Source organism: Rhincodon typus, chromosome 21, assembly GCF_021869965.1.
Source record: "Rhincodon typus isolate 14 chromosome 21, sRhiTyp1.1, whole genome shotgun sequence".
Classification (NCBI taxonomy): Eukaryota; Metazoa; Chordata; class Chondrichthyes; order Orectolobiformes; family Rhincodontidae; genus Rhincodon; species Rhincodon typus.
This window is the reverse complement of record NC_063352.1, coordinates 37,057,059-37,079,252: the sequence shown is the minus strand read 5'-3', so window position 1 is coordinate 37,079,252 and position 22,194 is coordinate 37,057,059. Positions and strand designations below refer to the sequence as shown.

Below are 22,194 nucleotides of genomic sequence, written 5' to 3'. Positions count from 1 at the left end.
CCCTCACCCTCACCCTCACCCGTGTTCTTCCACCCTCACCCTCACCCTCACCCGTGTTCTTCCCCACCCTCACCCTCACCCGTGTTCTTCCCTCCCCCGCGTTCTCCCCCTCCCCGCCCCCGTGTTCTTCTCCCCCCAACAACCCTCCGCCACCCACGCGTTCTTCCCTCTCAAAACCCCGCCACCCAAGCGTTCCCCCCAACCCTCCACAACCCACCCTTTTCTTCCCCCACCACCCATGCCTTCATTCTCCTCCACCGTCCCATTCTCCCCAGAACCCCCCACTTTCCCCACCCCAACGCTGTCCCAGGTCCCACCCTATCCGAAATCCGATACTGTCCATGCGGGGCCTCTCACAGACTCTTTACCTCCTGCCCTCCTCTGCAGCCCCGGGCTGCTCTCCGTCCCTGCCCCCTCCTCTCTCGGTGCTGCGCCTGCTCCTGTTGATGCTGCTGCTGTCAGTCAACTGCAGGGAGCTGAGTGTGAGCGGCTGTGGAGCGGACTCCGGCTGCCTGGGGATCTTCACCGTTTAGCCGTGGACAAGGCAGCGAGAGGCGGCGGCCAGCATTGGCCGGGGAGCAGTCCTGGGGCTGAGGTTTGGGGAGGCCACTCCCGAACCCCCCGGATGGATCCTGTGCCGGTGCTGCTCTGACCTGGGACACGGAGCCCTCGCTATGGGAACCTCTGCTTCATCTTTCGCCGCGGAGACAAACCCCGGCCTCCCCGCCGCCACCACCGCCGCCGCCGCCGCTTCCCCGCCAGGCTGGAGCGGCCCTGGGAGTCCGCTCTGGGTGAGCGGGACACTAGCCGCCGCTCGGGTAGAGAGCTCCCGAAGCCGCCAGCAGCAAGTCCCGCGGAGTCGCAGCAGGTAACCGGGTGGGGAGGCAGGCTACAAACACTGGCAAAAGTCACTGAATCCGAGTTTAACAGGGACATCATCGCAGATATTCCACTCAGATTTACATGTTGGGGAGAGATCAGGGGTGTGAATTTAAATTAGAAAGCAGTAATCAGTACGATTCTGAGTGATTGTGGGACAGCAGAAAGTAAACTGAGGAGGAATAAGCCCGCAGTGGCAAGAGCCGGAGGTTGTAGATCAGACTGCACTTTTTCAAAGTCGCTATGGTAAAAATAGGATTGAACAGGTGCAAGGTAAGGAACATTTTTTTTTTGGATAAGCTTCACTGATACCGTAAGAATAAAAGGGAAACTGTAAAATTTAAACTGTATTCGAGGATGTTGCCGAAACATTTATTTTATAGTACAGCGAGGTTAACAGAAATCTGAAGATCTGTAAAATTGAAAGGAACAAAATCCTGAGAAAAAAGAGCAGCAGCAGAAGTGATTGCAAAACAGAAGGAATGAATCAAGCTTGTGAGGTATAGAGTAATGGCTGTGTAGGTTTGAATAAAAAGAGCAGGAACAGATTGGGCAGGTAAGCAGGAAGCAATCTGTTGTTTAGATCATGGTCTGTGCTGAAATCGTCGTGATTTTATTTTGCTGTTATCTGGATGGATAAAGGGTTAACTGGGTTAATTGTATTATGAAATCTACAGAGATGTCATCAGATTGGTATAGTTTGTTTTTCCAGGATGGAATATGAAGAGATCCTATTAAATCTGCTTGTATTGAAATTTATGTTGACAGTGCACTAGTTCCTGTTTGCTGGCTAAAAACATTATTTTTCTACATTATTATTGTATTTAAACATCCAGCTCCTCTGTCGTCATATAAACCAGGAATCTAGAATCAGTTGTTTAACATTGCACTTTACAGCATCCCATGAGTTCTCTTATCCCAAGGTGTGTAATCTAAATCTTGTCTGACCTGGGGTTGACCTGTGAAGTGGGAGAAAAGTTCAGTAAATTCAAAAGGTTGATTATCATAGATTATCTCTACATTTACATTGTGTCCTGTAACTGTGCAAGGCTTTAAAAATGTGATTACTGTGTTACAGATATAGCCCATTTCACCCTACAGCAGTGCTTTCCAAACTCTTCCATGCTGTGACCCCATTTCGAAGCTTGAAAATTGTCATGGCCCTTATGTGAGAGCAGGGGTCTGTTCGAGCCAGAGTACAGCTGTATAACTCTCTGAGATCCCCAGTGGCTATTGCCCCCTTAGAGCTTGCAACCCCAAGATTCAGCTCGTGACCCCACTTTAGGAAGCCCTGCCCGAGTGAATGGAAAGTGAAGCTCCCTGTGATTTTTCATTTAATTATTGTAGTGTACTGTCTGGTTCATAAAGATGTTGAGTTTTAATTATGAGGGAAAATGTTTCCTGAGGTTTGTTTTGCTGTTTTCCAGCTCAGTGTTTCACATAGACATAGCCTGTGTGATTTTGTGATTGCTCTAGGTGGCCAATTATAATACTATCTGAAATTGTTTGTGTCTTAAGAAATGATTTATAGCCTTTTAAAAAAAAAAATGCCAGAAATTGTGCAACAGAAGATCCATATTTGTGCTTTTCTCTGAGATACTGATGTAACAGAGTTTGTGAAAATCAGTCCATTTGCTACACATGAACTGACCATTTTGTCACGATGAGAACCTGTTTATGTGGCTGACAAAACTAATGGCATTGAATGGTGCATGATTGCTAAATCGATCTATACATTCTGCCCTCCTACTACCCCTTGGACTGGAGAGCACTTGCGTGGTTATGATCCCTTGAAAAGAAGCTGCCACCTAATGGTCAGATGAGACAGAAAAAGTAACACATTTTTAAAACTATAAAAGAAAGTGGAATTTCTTATTGAGTCAGGAAAAAGATCTGTTTAAATTACAAATTAATGAATATGCATACCAGAGAAATGTATTTGGAATACAGTGACCAGTTTACATTGTTCACAAAATATACATTGTTCTTGGAAAAAAAAATATAGAGGAGATACTAGAAAAGGTAGAAAAACATTATCAGATGGTACAAAAACTAAGCGGTTGTATCTATCAGGGAAGATTGAACAGGTTGGGGTTCTTTTCTCTGGAAAAGGAGCCAGAGCACATTGATTTCTGGGAGACCAGAACTAGTGCCCATAAATATAAGATACTCATTAATAAATTAATCAGAAATTCAGGAGAAACCTCTTTACCTAGGGTAGTTTGAGTGTAGAGTTTGTTATCGCATAGAGTATTTGAGATAACCATTATAAATGCATTTGAGAGGGTGGATAATCCCAATTTAAAAAATGGAAAGATAAGTTGATGAGGTTAGCTGAAGAGTAGTAGGCTGCTTATCAAGTAAAAATGCTAACTTGGGTGCACTGAGCTGAATGGCTTGTAATTGTAAAACTGTGACACATTTACATTACTACATTTGAAAACAGGTGCGATAAGAGAAAATTCTAGAAAATAAAAAAGCTGCTGGACACCCACTTTGTCTCTAGGTTTTCATTGGTTGAGAGTTGGAGGTATGGTATGGGTAAATGCAACCTCTGGTAAGTAAAGTTACTATGATTATCAGACCAAATCTCATTGGAGAGAGACAGCTTGTGGTGGTTTAACCTGAGGGGCACCACTTCTCAGGCCAAAGGAGAGGTTGAGAAGGACAGTCCTTCATGATAACCTCAGCTGGTGTGGGAATTGAGCCCGTGCTGTTGGCATCATTCTGCATTGCACAGCAGCCATCTAACTAACTGAGCTAACTAACTCCCTTTTGAGTTAGACACATCAGGTTTGAGTCCTGCTGATATGAGCAGAATCTGCCATGTCTGAGGGGACGGTGTAGCCCCTCATCATGCAATATCTGCTGACAGTGTGTGCATGTAGATAGGTGAGGACAGGATCAATATTTGATATTCTGTCAGGGCTAACAGTCAAGTGTTAACTATCTGTTCAACAGTGGCAGGGAAATGGGAAGAAGGCAGTTGCAGGTAGCAATCAGGCTGGTATAAGAAGCATTCTGTTTAAACATAACTGATACTTTCTGTAGAAGAAACAAGAAAGTTTACATGAAAGACACGGTTGATATAATATAGCAAGTTGTGACTGTTGTCACCACTGTACAGCCTGCACTTCCCTTGCGCAGTAATGGAGATAACAGCCGAAGCAATCTGCTGCTGAGCTGAATGTTTGTTTTGATTACAGATCTATGGAAACAAATGTTGTTCAGTTTGTAAGTATTCTTTCTAATCGCCTGGTAACTGTAGATATTTTTCTGCTGAGAAAATATGCAGAAACCACTAAGCAAGAAACCTACAGAAAAGATGGTGTAATTCTTCATGGCACCTTTTATTGTGCAAACTTTGAGGTCAATTAATTGAGAGTGGCATTTGTGTCTCTTCTGTTCCTCCTAGAAGATTGAAGATTCCCTACAGGAGGAAATCAGGGCTAAGATTGAGGTTTTGTGCTTTCTGCAGTATGCTGCTGTTGTATCAACAATAATAAATCTAATCATCATCATCATCCTGAAAGAATTAAAAATGCGTTTAGCTTGTTCACGTATGAATGTTGTATGATGCTGCTAATATCGGTGGTGTCACATTTTAGTCCTCATTGTTAAAAGCATAGTGATGGATAAAGTGGTGAAGTGGACCACATGCTCAACTTCAAAAAGAGTAAAGAAGTGTCACTGATAGTACAATGGTTCTGTTACTGGACTGATAATGCAGAAATCATGAGTTCACATCCCACCCTGGTAGTTTGACAATTTGAGTTCAGATTTAAATGTGTGGGAATTAAGAAGTTGCTCTCGGTAAAAATGGTCATTAATTGTATTAGTTCATTTTTTTTTAAAGAAAAAGACTAGTTCAGTCATTCTTTTAGGAAAGAAATGTGCCATTCTTACCTTGCCTACATGCAATTCCTATGCTGTATCAATCTGGTTGCCTTTAACTGCCCACTGAAATGGCTTAGAAAATACTCCGTTGTATTAAATATTATGAGGGAAACCTTTCACCACCTTCCTAGGATAACTAGTAATAGGGCATTAATTTAATCCGTGCTAGTGTTCCTGTACCCATAAAATGAATCTTAAAATATATCTTGCAGGAACGGGAAGGAGAAATCAGGCTTTTATCAGTTTGCTAGTGATGTCACCTGGAGAGAAATATGTGATGTTTTTTGAAAATAATTTGTAAATAGCCAACAAACACCTACTGCATGGGGTTAAATTCACATGGAACTAATCCAATTGTAGTAGAGATTGCAATCATTAATTTGTCACATCAGTCCAGGAGTGAGCAAGAGGAAGACTGAGTGGGTGGAGTAGGTAAGTGGAAGAGTAATGAGAACATGCTAGAAATCTCAGCTTACATAATGAGCACACAAAATGCACTGTTCTGTGCACCATTAATAAAATGCTTCCAGTAATTACAGAAGAAGAATAGCTGTTTGTGTTTACATTCAATTAAAAATGCAACAATGCCTAAAGGTTTTGCTTCTTACCTTGGAGCATTCATCATTTTGAAATATCGAAACATCTTTCATTGCTGTATATATAATTCATAGTTTCATATCACAATTGAACTAGTTCAATGTCATAAATTTTTACTTCAATGTACCCAACTGATCTGTATTAACTATGGGACATGCAGCAAAGCCTGCAGCTTTCTGTTACAACTACACTAAAATTATTGTACTGAGCTGTTTGTGCCTAATTATTGGCTGTTTTTATGTAGTTCTAGTTTCTTTTCCATCTAATGATGCCTCAGTCTCCTTTTTTCTTCTTAATTACATTTCCATTGTATCTTACTTTGTAACGCACTTTTGTTGCAGAGTGAGTGACTTTTTATATATTGAAAACGTATGAATATACAAAAAAAAGTTGTCTGTATAACCCCTCAAGCCTGCTCTGCTGTTTTAAAAGATCATGGCTGATCTGTTTGTTTTCAAATTCCACATTTCTATATTTCCTGATGATAACCCTTTTATTCCCGTTCCTAACGAGAATCTGTCCACCTGTCTTCAAAATATTCAATGACTGTGTGTCCACTGCTTTCTGAGGCATAGTTCCAAAATTTCACAATGCTCTTACAACCTGCTCATTCCAGCCGCCAATCTAGTTCATCTCCTTGAATGCATGTTTTCAAAAGGTGAAACATTTAGTACCAGTTCTAGTCTATCAGTAAGAGGCAAGAGAACAGTAGAGCTGGTAGGATGTTTCCAGTTACAAGCAGGCATTGTGTTAGCATGTACAAGCTTTACCTTCATTTCAATTTTAGATATAAATGAGTACAGTTTATAAATAAAGCATTTAAATGTTGATATGTATAGTACAGGACAATTTGACACTAAAATGTTCCCTTCTGGACTGTCTCAATGTTTTTACTTATTCCTGCCGCAAATTTAGTTTACCAAGATGAAAGGTAGTAATGAGGGTGAAGTGGATTATTTATGGAGTCCGAGAACAATACAGCACAGAAAGAAGCTGTTCGGCCTCTTGAGTGAATGCCGACTCCTACACCATTAGAAATTTAGGTCCACCACTCGCAGGTACAGAATAAGACTCACCACTTCTATCCCAGTAGTGTGCTTTAATCCCAACTTCCAATATCCTAGGTCGAAAAAACTGAGTGTCAGACTTTGAATGCTTGAGTAACACTGCAAAATATTGCAGTACCATGTCATGTTTGTTGTGTTTCTCCTTTCAATATACTTTGTTCTTTAAGCTTTGCATCATGCTGTGGTTAAGGGAAAGGATTGGTGACTTGATTTGAGACCCTGACTTGCATATTCAATGACTGTGTGTCCACTGCTTTCTGAGGCATAGTTCCAAAATTTCACAATGCTCAGAGAAAAAAATTCTTGTCATTTTTTGTTCTGAAGGGGTAACGCACAAGTGCTAAGGATCACATACGAAAGAGTGTCAGGTGTACTTACTATTCCCTTTGCTGTGCCTGTGAGCAACATAGTATTTCTCACTGATGGCCTAGTGGTATTATCACTAAGTTGTTATCCCAGCAACCTAGGTAATGTTCTGAGGACGTGGGTTCGAATCCCACCAGCTTAGGTGATGGAACTGGAATTCAATAAAAATCTGGAATTAAGGGTCTAGTTATGACTTTGAAACCGTTGTCAATTATTGGAAAAAACTTATCTGGTTCACTAATGTCCTTTTGGGAAGGAAAATGCTGTCCTTAACTGGTCTGGCCTAGATGTGTCTCCAGACCTGAAAAATTGGTGATTCTTAACCACCCTCTGAAATGGCCTAGTACTCCATTTAGTTGTAACAATTATTAGAAAGGACAGAAAAGACTATCTGCCGTCAATGTAGGCACTGGAAATGACAAGAGCAAAGAAAAAATCCCTGTCAATCTTGCAAAGTCCTCCTTACTAACATCTGGGGGCTTGTGTCAAAATTGGGAGAGTTGTATTTCAGGCTCATTAAGCAACAGCCTAACATAGTCACACTCATGGAATCATATCCTATATTCAATGTACCAGACACCATTATCACCATCCCTGGATATGTCCTATCCAACTGGCAGGATAGGCCCACAGAGGTGCAGGAGTATACAGTCAAGAGGGAATTGCCCTGGGAGTCCTCAACATTGACAATGGACCCCATGAAGTCTCATGGCATCGGGTCAGACATGGATAAGGAAACCTCCTTTCTAATCACCATGTACTGTCAGTCCTTGGCTGATGAATCAATACCACTCCATGTTGAATAACACTTGGAGGAAGCACGAAGGGTGACAAAGGTACAGAATGTACTCTGGGTAGGGGATTTCAAAGACCACCATAAAGAGTGATTCAGTAGCGGCAATACTGTTTGAACTGATTGAGTCCTAAAGAACATTGCTGCGAGACTGGGTCTGTGCTGTGTAGTGATGGACCTAATAAGTAGGATATTTGAACTCATCCTTACTAACCTGCCCACTGCAGATACATTTGTCCATGATGGTATCAGCATGAGTGATCACTACACAGTCCTCGTGGAGTCCTGCCTTCACATTCGTACAACTTTAAGTCATATTGTTTGGCATTATCACTGTGCTAAATGGGGCAGCCTTTAAACAGATCTAGCAACTCGAGACTGGGCATCCCTGGGTCAGAATCCTGGAATTCCTTCCTAATGGCTTTGTGTGACTACCTACAGCATATGGACTGCAATGGTTCAAGAAGGCAACTCACCACTACTTTCTCAAGGGCAGCTACTACGTCAGCAATGTTCAGGTCCCATGATTGAATAATAAAAACCTGCAAAGCTTTACTTTGTGTTTGCAACCCTCACTTTGGGAAGGCCTGACTTTAATAGTTTGCTTTTTGTGTGGTTCTCATTCCTTTTCCTTCTCACGTTGTTTCAACCTAATTTACTTACCTTGTGATGCGTTTCCTTTGCCTGACGGTCCATCTGCAGGAAGACGATACTTTAACCACACATTCTGTAGAAAGCTTGTCAAACGGACGGTGTCTTTGAGTCAAAGTGTGGTGGAGAAACCCAACAGGTCTGGCAGCATCTGGTGAGAGAAAAACAGAGTTAACATTTCAACTCCAGTCACCCTTCTTCAGATGTTCTGGCAATAGGACAAGAGCTGGAAAATTGGATTAGAACAGTTGGTTTGTTTTTGACCAGTACAAAGTTGATGGACCGGAGAGCTTTTTTCTTGTGCTGTAGATCTCCTGTGATTCTACAACAGTTGATCTGCTTAGCCCACCTCATTCCTCAAAACCGGATCCAGCAATGCCTCCTCTCTCAATGAACTTGAACCATACTAAATTCTCCTGAACAGAGATCAGGAACCTCTTCAGTCTGTCTTTTTTCCTTGACACTACTACTATCCCAGTCTTTATGAGGTAATCTGTTAGATACTTACATCAGTCGTGCAACGTTATTCACCAGTGCTAGTGCATTTTGTAGTTAGCAGTTGGTTGTAGGCATCATCCAGAAGTAGCTAGATCCTGCTGTATTGTGGTGAGTTGTTCTGAGTGCACCCTGCTTTATTGGGGTGATTCATCTGTCCAGATGCTGCTGTGTTAAGGTGGTTTGATTTGAGTGTTCCAGTATGAATTTTCAGACCCTATAATACCCTTAAATAAACAAATTACGACTCTGTCAAAGAGTTTGAACCGTCTATTGGTGTTCCTGGTCGGCTGATCTGTCTTGTTTTATTGCACTTAAGTTGCTAAAATTATGAGAAGAATTAGAATCAAATCGTGAAGCTGTCTTCACTAGGGCACAAAGTTGTACTTTAGTTCATACTAGTGCTTCAAATAGATTAGACCTTTTAATGAAAACCTTGCTTGGAAGAAATTAACCCTTACATTATGAAGTGACATTTCTTTGGCCTTTATAAACATCCAACTCTCTCTCCCACCCCACCCTGGCTAAATCCTTTATCTATCTTTTCCTTTCCCTTTGCTGCCAACCAATAAGCATTTACCTACTCCTGGATGGTGCAATTGGACTGTCGTTTAAAAAAAACTCTTTATCTTTACAGCATTGACTTTGTTGGTTAATGGTTGTGAGAAAATGGAATGTTCCTGTATATTAGAGAGTTTTGACCGACCTAGGAACAGGTCTCCTTTTGCTGTCCTACCACTAAGCATCAGGTTGTTTGAGGCCAAACAAAACACTAGTCAAGGCAAGAGTTATGAAGTATCACATGCTCCAGGGGTTGGATATTGCTTTCGGCAGGTTTGGAGTTCCATACTGGCCAAGAGTCCATTCTGATGATTTGTTAAGGCCTCATGTACAAATTAAGGTGTTATTTTCTTTAACTAACAGGTTTCAACCCTCCATCCCTTCTTTGAAAATCAGTGTGGTAAAGTGTGCGCCCTAGAAGGAGCCATTGAGATCAATCTACAGACTGTTGGAATTTTGGTGGAGACCAGTTATTAACTGGTATTTTCTGATAACCCTCTTCTATTGGTCCACAGCTCTTGGGAGATTCTTTCTCTGCTTGTCTCAAAGCTGCCTCCAGGCTGATATGAACTGCCTTTCTTTAAGAAATGTCAATGATCAAACCAGAAAAAAAATCCCTGCAATTTAGATTATTTTCCCAATCAACCTGTTCAGAGATGGTATCACATAACTCTGCAGCAAGTGGGACTTGAACCTGATTGTCCTAGCTCAGAGGTAGGGACATTACCACGGTACCACATGAACCCTAAATCTCCCTGCAATCTGTTGTCACTTAATGGCACATCTGTGATGTTCCAGATAAAGATTTAAACGAAGTATCTCCAACTTTAAGCCTGTCGCTTGATCTGTAAATTATGCCACATGCTTTCAAACTCTTTGATCTGGGGAAGTTGTATGAATAATGTAAACCCCTTGTTGGGACATGGTTCCACCGTTATTTAATGTTTTCCAATACTCTGACCGTATTGAATAAATGTGGGTGACCCTTTGAATTGTCATTACTAAAGGTCTGTCTGCTTCTCAAATCGGGTGCTTTCATTTATCATGAGTTCATTTTAAAAAAAAGTTCAAACTGAAAGTTATATTGTGTACTCGTAATTACTTATAGCGAGAACAATTAACAACTTAGATATTTTTAGTATACTTTTTACTGTTCCCTTTCCTCTCCTCAGGTGTTCAGTTTTGAGAAGAACAGAATGATGAGGATTCATGATATTATCTGGTTTCTATTTACCAGGCTTTCAGTTGAAGTATGATACTAGGCTGTGAATATAAAATTCACAAACACCAGTGCAGGTATAACTTCAGTTCAGAATATGTACTGTGAGCATTTGAAAACAGGATAAATCTAATAGTTACTGCTGATTTCAGCGAATTCAAGTGTTATGTCAGTGGAATAACACCTAAAAACCCTGCATTAAAGCGTCTTTAGGGGATGAAGATTGGTTTCCTTTATTGTGATTTCATGTTGTCATCCTTGGAAGCCTCAGCTATTCCCAGCCAGTGCACCATGGTTGGATTAAAGAAGCACACTGTGTTAGAAACTCCATTCAGCAATTCTGTGCACTTGTAAATTATTGTACTTCCCAGTTAGTGCCAGTTATCACTTGCATTCTCCCAGTTTAACACCTTTTCTGTTGAAATACAATGGAATATTGCTTTAATAATTATTGTAAATGTGTAAGAATTACCCTGTCTTTTATATATAAATATCAATCTATTGGGATTAGGAATAAATCGTAACCATTGTTGCCTTTAAATATTCACCTCTGTGTTTTGATCCAACTGTTGAATGATTTTTATAATATTTCTGACAGTGTAGATAGGGTTTATGGGATTTGGGGCTATTAGAAAGGGGATTCAAATATAAATCTTTTGCAAAACGGTCAAGGTGGGAGGGAAGTTGCTTTTTAGATTTAGATTTTCCTTTTTCTCCCTGTGACATTATCCAGCCCTCAGAAAACTGTGAATTGTATGTGGCCTCAAGAGATGACAGCCTTTCTGATCTCAGCCTGGGGTTTTAAAGGTGATACTAAGTAAATAGTGCAGCAAGTTTGAACATATCCTAGGGCTGTATACATGAACTCAGTGGCGTCTGTATGTGCAGGGATGTGGGCTATAATCATTAAGACATAATGGGGAGGGCTGTATTCAGATGGAATTGCCATTTATTTCCAAAATCATTGTAGATTAACTACTTGATTGCTGAAGCCTTAGCGTTGAAATAGATTTTTCCTTGTTTGTGTCATTTTGCAAAGAAAAATTTGCAATGTTGTTTGTGTTGAATTAGCACGTATATTTTTCTCCTGGGGTCAGAGAGCCTTCTAAACTCATTGAGAGATCATCAAAGTTTTGTATCTGATTATGGCCTGCTTTTATTAATGTAATGAGTATTAGGGAAAACATATTTCCATTGTTAAAAAGAATCTACAGTGATGGCACTGTTGTGCTTTGGGCAGCTGACCAGGTTATCTAAAAGCTAGGATGCAGGATCCTCAGGAGTGTGTCAATGTTTACAGTAGGTCTTTTCTGAGTGTATTATTTGCTGAAGATCCCCATTCACCTTCTCACCATTTATTTTACAAGTTAAAGCTGTTAACATGATTTAGTGTAACTAACAAATCTGACACTATGGCGGAGTTGGAATGAGGCACATTTATCCTTGGCATGCATTACTAGTTTGTAAGAGAGCTGTCTTACAATGTACGGTTCTATATATTTCATCATTACGAACTTTACTGAACCTGTCATAAAGATGGTAATGGTGCAGAGTGCTTTGTCTATGTTATGACATGCATTTGAGGACCTGCTATATTTACTCTTTTTAATTGCCACTTTCCATGCCTCCCACTCCTATTTTGTGTGACATGTACACTTTCTATCCTGTAGACTTTATCTATAAACATGTCTTTATCAGAATATGCAGAAGAAATAAGCACCAAGAAGATGCAGTGACTTTTATTTTCATACAACTTTTCATCAAAAGTTACTTTAATTTTCCATTTAATTTGATATATCAAATGGAATATTAGTGTTGATATTTGGATTTGTGTATAATCAAACTGTAGGTGTGCAAAAAAATTCACACTCTCTCTAGTAGTTATTTACCTGTGCAATCATAATTTTGTCCATTCACATCACCTCAAGAGTTCAAGGATATCATCCAGATTGCAGGCTAATGGCACAAATGTGATCAGAGTTGTTAAATGTCAGATGTGTCTCGGCTAGCCTGATTTGAATGCATAATTCCAGAATGAAACTTCAGCACAGTATGGAGAGAATACTACACTTTCAGATGAGACAGGAGTTCCTCAAGGTAGATATTTTCTAACCAACTTGTTCAGAGATGTTATCTCACACTGTTGGGGGAGGTGCATTTTGAACCCTGGTCTTCTGGAACAGAGGTAGGTACACTACTGCTGCATCTGAGTTCCTCCAGATAGGAAGGAGTATAGTCCTTGGCTAACTACCCTCAGGTACCTCATCAATGACTATCTCTCTATCATAAGCTCAAAAGTGAGGATGTTTCCTGATATTACAGCATTGTTCGCAACTCCTCAAAATGAAAACAGTCCAAGTCCAAATGCGGCAGGATCTGGACAAAATCGAGGCTTTGGCTGAGAAGTAGCATTCATGCCACACAAGTGCTGGGCAAAAACTATTGCTAACAAAAGAGAACCTAACCATCACCGTTTGACATGCAATGGCATTACCATCACTGAATTCCCTATCATTAACATCCTGGGGATTACCATTTGACCAAAAACTGAACTGGACTAGCCACATAAATACTGTGTCTACCAGAGTAGGCCCAAGGCTAGGAATCCTGAAATGAATAACTCCCAAAGCCTGACCACCATTTACACGAAATCGGGAGTGTTATGGAATACTCTGCATTTGTCTGGTTGAGTGTAGTTCTACCATCACTGAAGAAGCTTGACGTCATCCAGGATAAAGCAGCCTGCATGAATGGCATCGCATCCACAAACATTCACCCTCCCCACTACAGATGCTCAGCAGCAGTGTGTACAATCTACAAGATGCTCAGCAGCAGTGTGTACAATCTACAAGATGCAATGTAGAAATGCACAAAGGCTCCTTGGACAGATCCTTCCAAACCTATAGTCATTATCACCCAGAAGACAAGGTGACACATGGAAGACCATCATCTGCAAATTTCCCTCAAAGCCATTCATCGTCCTGACTTGGAAACATATTATTGTTTCTTCATTATCACTGGGTCAAAATCCTGCAACTCAACACCACCACCTCAAGGCAACCAGGGATGAATGAAAAATGCTGTCTCAGCCAGTGATGCCCACATCCCCCGAATGAATTAAAATAATTAAATCAGAGTATATCTGCTGTCTGAGGTGGCAGTGAAGGATCCTGTGACATTTTTCAAAGAATGGAGAGCTGTTCTTCTGTGACCTGACTAATCTTAATCCCTCAACCAACATCAGTAAAACCAGGTATGCAGCCAATTGTCATATTGCTACTTGTGGACCTTGCTGTGCCCAAGTTTCCTGACATGTTACCTACATCAGTGATTGCTGTGTTGAAGTGCTCAATTAGTTATAAAATAATTTGAGGTTGTGGAAGATGCTGTATAAATAGGGTGTTCAAAATTAAGGACTACAAATATAAAATAGTCACTAATAAATCCAATATGGAATTTAGAGGTGATGTCTTTATTTAGAGGGCGGTGAGAATGTCGAATATCAAGAACGTTGAGGAAGGGCAGTTTGCCTTTGTCACTTAATATATTATCTGTGACTTTGATAGAAACGTTTGTAGCACCATGACAGGTGCCCTGACTTGAGGAATTCAAAATTCTGGGAAAGAGGGGAGTAGGTTTGGGAGGTAACAATACATTCAAGAACTTTGCAGATGAAGGGGATGTAGGAGATGAGTTGGTAGTTTGCAAGCATCAAAGAGTTAAGTAAAAACCGAAAGAACTGCGGATGCTGTAAATCAGGAACAAAAACAAAGTTGCTGGTAAAGCCCAGCAGGTCTGGCAGCATCTGTGAAGGAAAAACAGAGTTAACGTTTCGGGTCCGGTGACTCTTCCTCAGAACTGATGAGTTAAGGTTGGATTTTTGAGGAGAAAGCTGATGACAACAGATTTAAAGGAGAGAGGGACAGCAGAGAGAATGTTTGGCCAGGTGAGTTAGTGGAATTGAAGGATGCAGCAGAGATAGCTAATTACGATCTCGGTCTTGTTTGTCACTAAAATGATCAGCACTCTGCATTTGTTGGAAGTGTGAATAGAAGGGACTGGGGAGATGGTTTGCAGTGTAGTAAAAAAGCCAGGATGGTCTTGGAAAAGTGAGCAGTTTTAGCAGATGAGTAGGAGAGCTCCAGAAGGACAAAGACAAATTGGTGGATTGAACCGCTAACATGATGAATTTGGAGAAGTGTGAGATGATGCATTTTGGTAGGAAGAACATGGACAGACAATACAAAATAGGGAGTACGTACTTTGGGGATGCGGGATTAGAGGGGCCTGGGTGTATATGTGTGCAGGTTATTGAAGATGGCAGAACAAGTGGAGCGAGCAGTTAATCAAACATATAGTATCCTGGGCTTTATTAAAATGGATATTAAATGCAAGAGCAAAGACAATATGCTGAACTTGTAGAAAATACTTCTTTAGAACTCAGCTGGAGTATTGTGTACTGTTCTGGGTGCTACAGCACAGGAAGGATTTGAATGCATTAGCGAGAATTCAGAATAGATTTACAAGAATGGTTCCAGGGATAGGAAACTTCACTTATAAGGGTCGATTGGAAAGGTGTTGGGACTGTTTTCCTCAGAGAAAGTGGCGAAAAGGAGAAGTTTTTTAAAGGCGTGGGTAGAGTAAATGGGGAGAAACTCTTCCTGCTTGTGAAAGGATTGAAAATGAGAAGACACAGATTTCAAGTGATTAGCAAATGTGATATAAAAAAAAAGTATTCAGAGTCTTAGAGTAATAGATGATGGAGGGTTGTTTTTTGGACGAGGCCTGTGACTACCAGTGTTCCACAGGGATCGGTGCCGAGTCCACTTCTGTTTGTCATTTACATAAATGATTTAGATAAGAAAATAGAAGGCATTGTTGGTAAGTTTGTGGATGATTACCAAGAAAATCTTGATCAGTTGGCTCCATGGGCTGGAGTGTGACAAATGGAGTTTAATTTAGATAAATGTGAGGTATAGGATTTAGGTAAAACAAACAAGGGCAGGACTTTATACAGTTAAGAGTAGGGCTTTGGGTAGTGTTATAGAACAGAGTGACCTAGAGGCTCTTTCACGTTTGCATCGCATATAGGTAGTTGGTTAAGAAGGTGTTTAGCATGCTTGCTTTCGTTGCTCAAACCCTTGAATATAGGAATTGGGACATTATGTTGAAGTTGTATGAGATGTTGATGAGGCCTTTTCTGGAGTACTGTGTCCACTTCTGGTCACCCTGTTATTGAAGGATATTATTAAGCTGGAGAGAATTCAGAAGACATTTATCAGGATGTTGCTTGGAATTGAAGGTTTGAATTATAAGGAGAGGCTGGATAGGCTGGGACTTTTTTTCACTGGAACTGAGGAGGTTGAGAGATGACCTTAGAGGGCTATAAAATCATGAGGGGTAGAGATAAGGTTAATGGTAGGTGTCTGTTCGCTATGGTAGGGACTTACAAGAACATAGAACATATAACATTACAGCGCAGTACAGGCCCTTCGGCCCTCAATGTTGCGCCGACCTGTGAAACCAATCTGAAGCCCATCTAACTTAACCTATTCCATTATCATCCATATGGTTATCCAGTGACCATTTAAATGCCCTTAAAGTTGGCAAGTCTACTACTTTTGCAGACAGGGCATTCCACGCCCTTACTACTCTGAGTAAAGAACCTACCTCTGACATCTGTCCTATATCTATCACCCCTCAATTTAAAGGTATGTCCCATCGTGCTAGCCACCACCATCTGAGGAAAAAGGCTCCCACTGTCCACCCTATCTAATCGTCTGATCATCTTGTATGTCTCTATTAAGTCACCTCTTAACCTTCTTCTCTCTAAGGAAAACAGCCTCAAGTCCCTCAGCCTTTCCTCATAAGACCTTCCCTCCATACCAGGCAACATCCTGGTAAATCTCCTCTGCACCCTTTCCAATGCTTCCACATCCTTCCTATAATGTGGTGACCAGAACTGTATGCAACTCCAAGTGCGGCTGCACCAGAGTCAGAGTTTTGTACGGCTGCAACATGACCTCATGGCTCCGAAACTCAATCCCTCTACCAATAAAACCTAACACACTGTACACCTTCTTAACAACCCTATCAACCTGGGTGGCAACTTTCAGTGATCTATGCACATGGACACCGAGATCTCTCTGCTCATCCACACTACAAGACTAGGGGTCATATTTTTAAGATGAGAGGAGAAAGATTTTGAAAATCTATGAGGGGCAATTTTTCGGAGTGGTTCTGCGTAGAGTAAAATTCCAGAGAAAGTGGTGGATGTGAGTACAGTATCAACGCTTAAAAGACATTTGTTTAAGTACATGAACAAGAAATGTTTAGAGGGATATGGGCCAAGTGCAGGCTGGTGGGACTAGTTTAGTTTGGGATTATTGGTGGCATGGATTGATTGGTCTGAAGGGTCTTTTTCTGTGCTGTATAACTCTATGACACTATAATTAAATGAAAGCACCCCAGATGGTTCATGAACCCACAATGCCTGTCTTAGGAGGGCAGCGCCTTATCCATTATTTTGATTTGATATATTTGTTTGATTCATTTATTGTCAAATGTATTTTGTAACGAAATACTGTGAAAAGTGTTGTATGGTGTTGCCACTCTCTGGTGCCATCGTAAAACACAAAAATAAACCAAAACGTAGAAAATAAAGGCAGAAAAATAAGGAAATGAAGTTCACCTTTATAGTCCTTCTTGTTAAGTGTTCAGTCATGGTCCTGGAGCAGCTAATCACTAGGCCCCTTGCTGTGAGGCTGGAACTAGAGTTACCACTCTTTGGTGCCATTTTGCTGCCACCACCATGAGTTCTTGCTGGACCTTGCCAATGCAGCCACCACCAATGCTGCCAGGTCCCACACGGGCCCAAACTCGACTCCACTGCCACCGCCAAGAGTCTGCTTTGGGCCCACCTTGTCGATGCAGCCACTGCCGATGCCACCAGATCTTATATTGGGCTCCAACGCACCTTCACCACTTCCATGAATCTGTGCTGGATGCAGAGGCAGTGGAGAACCAAACTCGCCTCCACTGTAGCAGTCATGAGTTGGTGCTTGGCTCATCTCGTCGATGCAGAAGCTGCCGGGAACTCAAACCTTCTGTCGATGCTGTCACTGTGACAGAGCTCTTCACAAGAGGTAAGGAAAAAAGAAAAACAAGAAAAGAGGAAAGAAAAGAGAAGCGGATGGAGCAGATGAGCCCTACTCTGCTGCCATCTCAGGTTAGCATTCAGTAACAAATCTGCGTTACATGCATTTTTACTTCATTTAGTTTGATTGGGGAAAATACCACGATTTACACTGCGCGCACCTGCAACTCCACTTTCAAGGAACTATACACTTGCACCCTAGATCTTTTTGTTTGGCAACGCTACTCAGGGTCCTACCATTAAGTGTGTACACCCTGCCCTGACTTGCCTTACCAGATTGCTTTTGCTGTGTAATAATAGCAGAATCTGGGACTCCATTTTTTCAACAAAATTAAAAGCCTATAAAATATTGATGATCTGCTTGTGTCTGAGAATGGCAGACAATGGATTACACTTTAACCTTTGTGGAAAATGTGTCTGATTTAATTAGTGGATTTCTTCTTTCCTCTATATTGTGTGATCAATAATGAGTATGTTTAAAGTAAATTTTGGTGTCTTTTCAGAGAGGGAGCATTAAATGCTGCTGCTGCTTATAGGAAATCTGAGCACATTGTATACTGTGGATTCAGAATTGTTTTAATAGGACCTTCATTGTTTTGGATTGACTGAATAAGATGCTGTATTTGGCAGACTTTATGTATTCTCTTAATTAGGATTGCAAAAAATGTGAAAAGAATTTGAAGCTTTGAAAAATTTGGTTGCCTTACTATTTCAGCATGTGTGGGAGCTTGTTCTTTGTATGGTAGAATGACATAATAAAATAACTTCCAAAATAATGACCAGAACAGCAGTAAGCCCAAAGATTGGGGGCAATGTGTAACTCAGCAAAGGAAGATCAAGGAATAGATTGAAGAAAGGTCAAAGAGAGTATAAATACAAGCTAATAATGAATATACACACAGACTGTATAAGCTTCTTTAGGTATGTGAAAAGGGACAGAATAATTAAGACAAATGTAGGCCCATTACATATGGACACTGGTGAATTTATAGTGGAGAACAGGGAAATGGCTGAGAAGCTAAATTTTTTTTTTTCCTCTGCCTTCATGGAAGAAGGTACAAACAATCTCCCAGAAATACTAAGCAACCAAGGGACCTGTGAAATTGAGGAACTGAAAGAAATTCGTAAGATGTAATACCAAAAAGGTAATTGCGTTGAAGGTTCGGACCAAATTAGCTACATCCCACAGGGTTGAAGGAGGTGTCTCCAGAGATAAAGTTTGCAATGCTGGTTATTTTCTGAAATTCGCTAGATTCCGGAAGGTTTCCTACAGATTGAAAAGTAGAAAATTATAATCCTTATTTAAGAAAGCAAGGAGAATGGAGAGCCACAGGATAATTTGACATAATGAGCAGGGAAACAATGTTAGTATCTATTTTAACTGATGTGATACCTGGACATTTAGAAACGAATGGTAAAATATGGCAGAATTGAAACAAAAATCATGTTTGACACACCTGCTGAAGTTTTTTCAGGAAGTTCTTATGGCAAAGATAAAGGAGAACTAGTGGATGTAGTGTATTTGGATTTTTCAGAAGGAAAATGTCCCATGAATAAGATGAGTAAACAAAATTGAAGGACATGTATGGGGGCGGGGGCTAATACATTAGTATAGATTCAGAATTGGTTATTAGACATAAAACAGACGGTAGTAATGTTTTGCACGATGGTGGCAGGGTAAGTTGTGTCATTTGGAGTTCCACTCTGCTCGCCATTTCCCTTTCCTTTTCCTTTCTTTTTCTCCTCTTCTTTCTCCTCTCAGCAGTAATTCTATCCCCACCAATCCCCCCAGACTTTTAACTATCTACCTAAGGAGTTGGGTCGCGACCGGGAACTGTGTGACAGGAGCTGAACACATGGGCTGTGTCCTGCAGAGATGGCGGATTGAGCGTCAGCGAGAGTGAGGCGGTGATGGCGGCGAGAGCGGGGTCAATGAGGCGGCAGCAGTGGTCGGCAAGAGTGGGGCCGGTGAGGTGGCAGCAGTGGGCGGTGACGGCAGCAGTGGGCGGCGACGAGAGCGGGACCGGTGAGGCTGTGATAGCAGCGAGAGGGGGCCTTTTGCATGCAGCGGTGGCTTCCTGGGTATCCTAGTGATTGGAGCGATGCCTTCACCGTTGTGGAGATGCGATCTGAAATCTGGACTAATTTTTCTTGCTTACCTTTTGGTTCTGTTTAAAATCTTTTAATTCTGGTTTTTGTAACCAAGTGGGCGCCAGTGAATGGTGACTTTGTGTATTTCCGGTGTACTTACGTATTCCTATACTTAGTACATGTGACAAATAAATAAACCTAGATAAATGGGTTATTCTCAGGGTGGTAAGCTGTTTTCACTGGGTTACCACAAGGATCAGTGCTAGAGCCATAGCTGTTCATCGTCTGTATAAATAATTTTAAATGAGGGGACTAGTTGTAATGTTTCCAAATTTGCTGACGCCAACACGAGGTGGACATGTAAGTTATGAGGATGATGCAAAAGCCTTTAGGTTAAATGAATGGACAAGAACATGACATATGACATGGGATGTAAATAAGTGTGAAGTTATACACTTTGGTAGGAAATCAGAATATTTCCTAAAATATGACAGCTTGGGTGCCCTTTTTTTCGTGTGTCACTAAACACTAGCATGCAAGTGCAGCAGTTAGTAAGGAAGGCAAATGGTATTTTGGTATTTATCGCAAGGGGATCAGGAGCAAAGATACTTGCTGCAATTCCATAGAACTTCGGTGAGTTCATGCTTGGAATATTGTGCACAGTTTTAGTCTCCTTATCAAAGGAGATATATACTTGTCAGAGATGGAGTGTAACAGAAGTTCCATAGATTAATCCCTGGCATGGAAGATTGTTTTATGAATAGTGGTTGAGAAAATGGGGCCTCTATTTTCTAGAGTTTGGAAGAATAAGAAGTGAACTCACTGAAAATTATAAAATTCTTAAAAGCTGTGATATGGTAGATTTAAATGAGATGTTTTCTCTGGCTGGTGAGTCTAGAACCAGAGGATGTTACCTCAAAATAAGTAGAAGGCCATTTAGGAGGAATTTCTTCTGTCAAAAGATGGTGAATTTTTTTGAAGTATCTATCCCATTGAGAAAGTTTGAAATAGAAACCAATAGATTTCTAAAGATTAATGACATCAAGGGATATGGAGATAACATGGAAAAGTGGCATTGAAAAAGATGATCAGTCGTGATCTAATTGAATGGCAGAACAGGCTGAACAGGTTGAATGGCCTTCTCTTTCTATGTTCCTCAATTTCCTTCCTCAGGCCTCCCCAGATTTTCCCCTTGATATTCCTACTGGTTGTTGCTACAAAACCAGAGCTATTCTTTAGTTGCTGCAGACCTCAGATGTTTTGTCAAAGAAAGTATTTCCTCAGTTAAAGCCATTGTGATAATTTGGCTGTGTAGAATAACTTGGAGATAACTCTGGTTAACCTTGACCTGTACTCTCAGACATTTCAAGCAGGGTAATAGAGTTGTGGATTGGTAATCAGAGTATAACTCCAGGCCATTTTCTGTCTGCTTTCTAGAAGTGAAGGTTAATTCTGCATTTCTCAGTGCTTTGTTTATTCCAACCTGGTTTATAAACTAAACATGCTGTGCTTTATCAAGTTAGTATTACACTGAGAGTTGCTTGTACTATTTATTACTGAAGTATTAAAGTATCCACTAAATGCAAAATGATGATGACAATACATCTGGCAGATACATTTGGTCATTATTAAACTGCAATAAAATTTTCAGTTTTGAAATCCTGTTTAATATTTTCATTGCAGTAATTCATTTAGCAGTCTGTATATTTCAGTAGTTTTTGGATGAATTAGTGCTTTACATACCTGCACGTGAAGGCATACTGAATAATGCTTAGTAATCAGCAGACTCCAATGTGTCCATAACATTGTCCTCAAACAGAGGTGCCAAACTGTGTACTAACGCAAATAAACAAAAATGTTTCAAAAATAATATTAAATGTTGCATGCCTTAGGAAATATTCAGTGAAATATTCCATTAAATAATTAAACTATAACTAATATTTGACAGAATATTTAACATATATATGCTCCCAGTTCCATCCCTTTCCCTGGCTGAAGCAAATTGGTAACTTCCTTTTTTAATCTGAAACTAAGTATCGATATCCTCTCCAAAATTATATATATTTCTATATCTTAAAATTTGAAGTTATCCCAAATTCTGTGACTTGTGTCTCGCGCAAAGTCTCATTAATTCATCACTCCTGTACCCACTGATCCATATTGGCTTTTGGTTAAAGAACACCTGCATTTTAAATTTCCATCTGTGATATAAACTGTCTGACTATATATAGAGTATAGAGTCATGCAGCACAGATACAGATGCTTATTTAGTTTGTTTAGGTGTTAAACCCTTGGGTTAGTAACATCTGGATTTTCTGTGTATGTGATGTTGATAATTAACTTGCAAATATTTCTGTAGCCATGGTGATTTCTTCTACAACTTGGTGGCTTTAATAGTTTTTCGGTTGCCTTAGAAAACCAT

At 40.6% G+C, this 22,194-nt stretch overlaps 1 protein-coding gene across 2 annotated transcripts in view; it reads left to right on the top strand.

Annotated features, from left to right (window-relative positions):
- Window positions 1-204: 204 nt before the first annotated feature.
- The window catches only part of capn15 (calpain 15), a 270,213-nt gene continuing 248,223 nt past the window's right edge, over window positions 205-22,194 (top strand). For both annotated transcript variants that reach the window (XM_048609645.1, XM_048609644.1), the window contains exon 1: window positions 205-868. In XM_048609645.1, coding sequence (XP_048465602.1) covers window positions 675-868 — 194 coding nt within the window. In that variant the 5' untranslated portion in view covers window positions 205-674. The remainder of the gene's footprint in view (window positions 869-22,194) is intronic.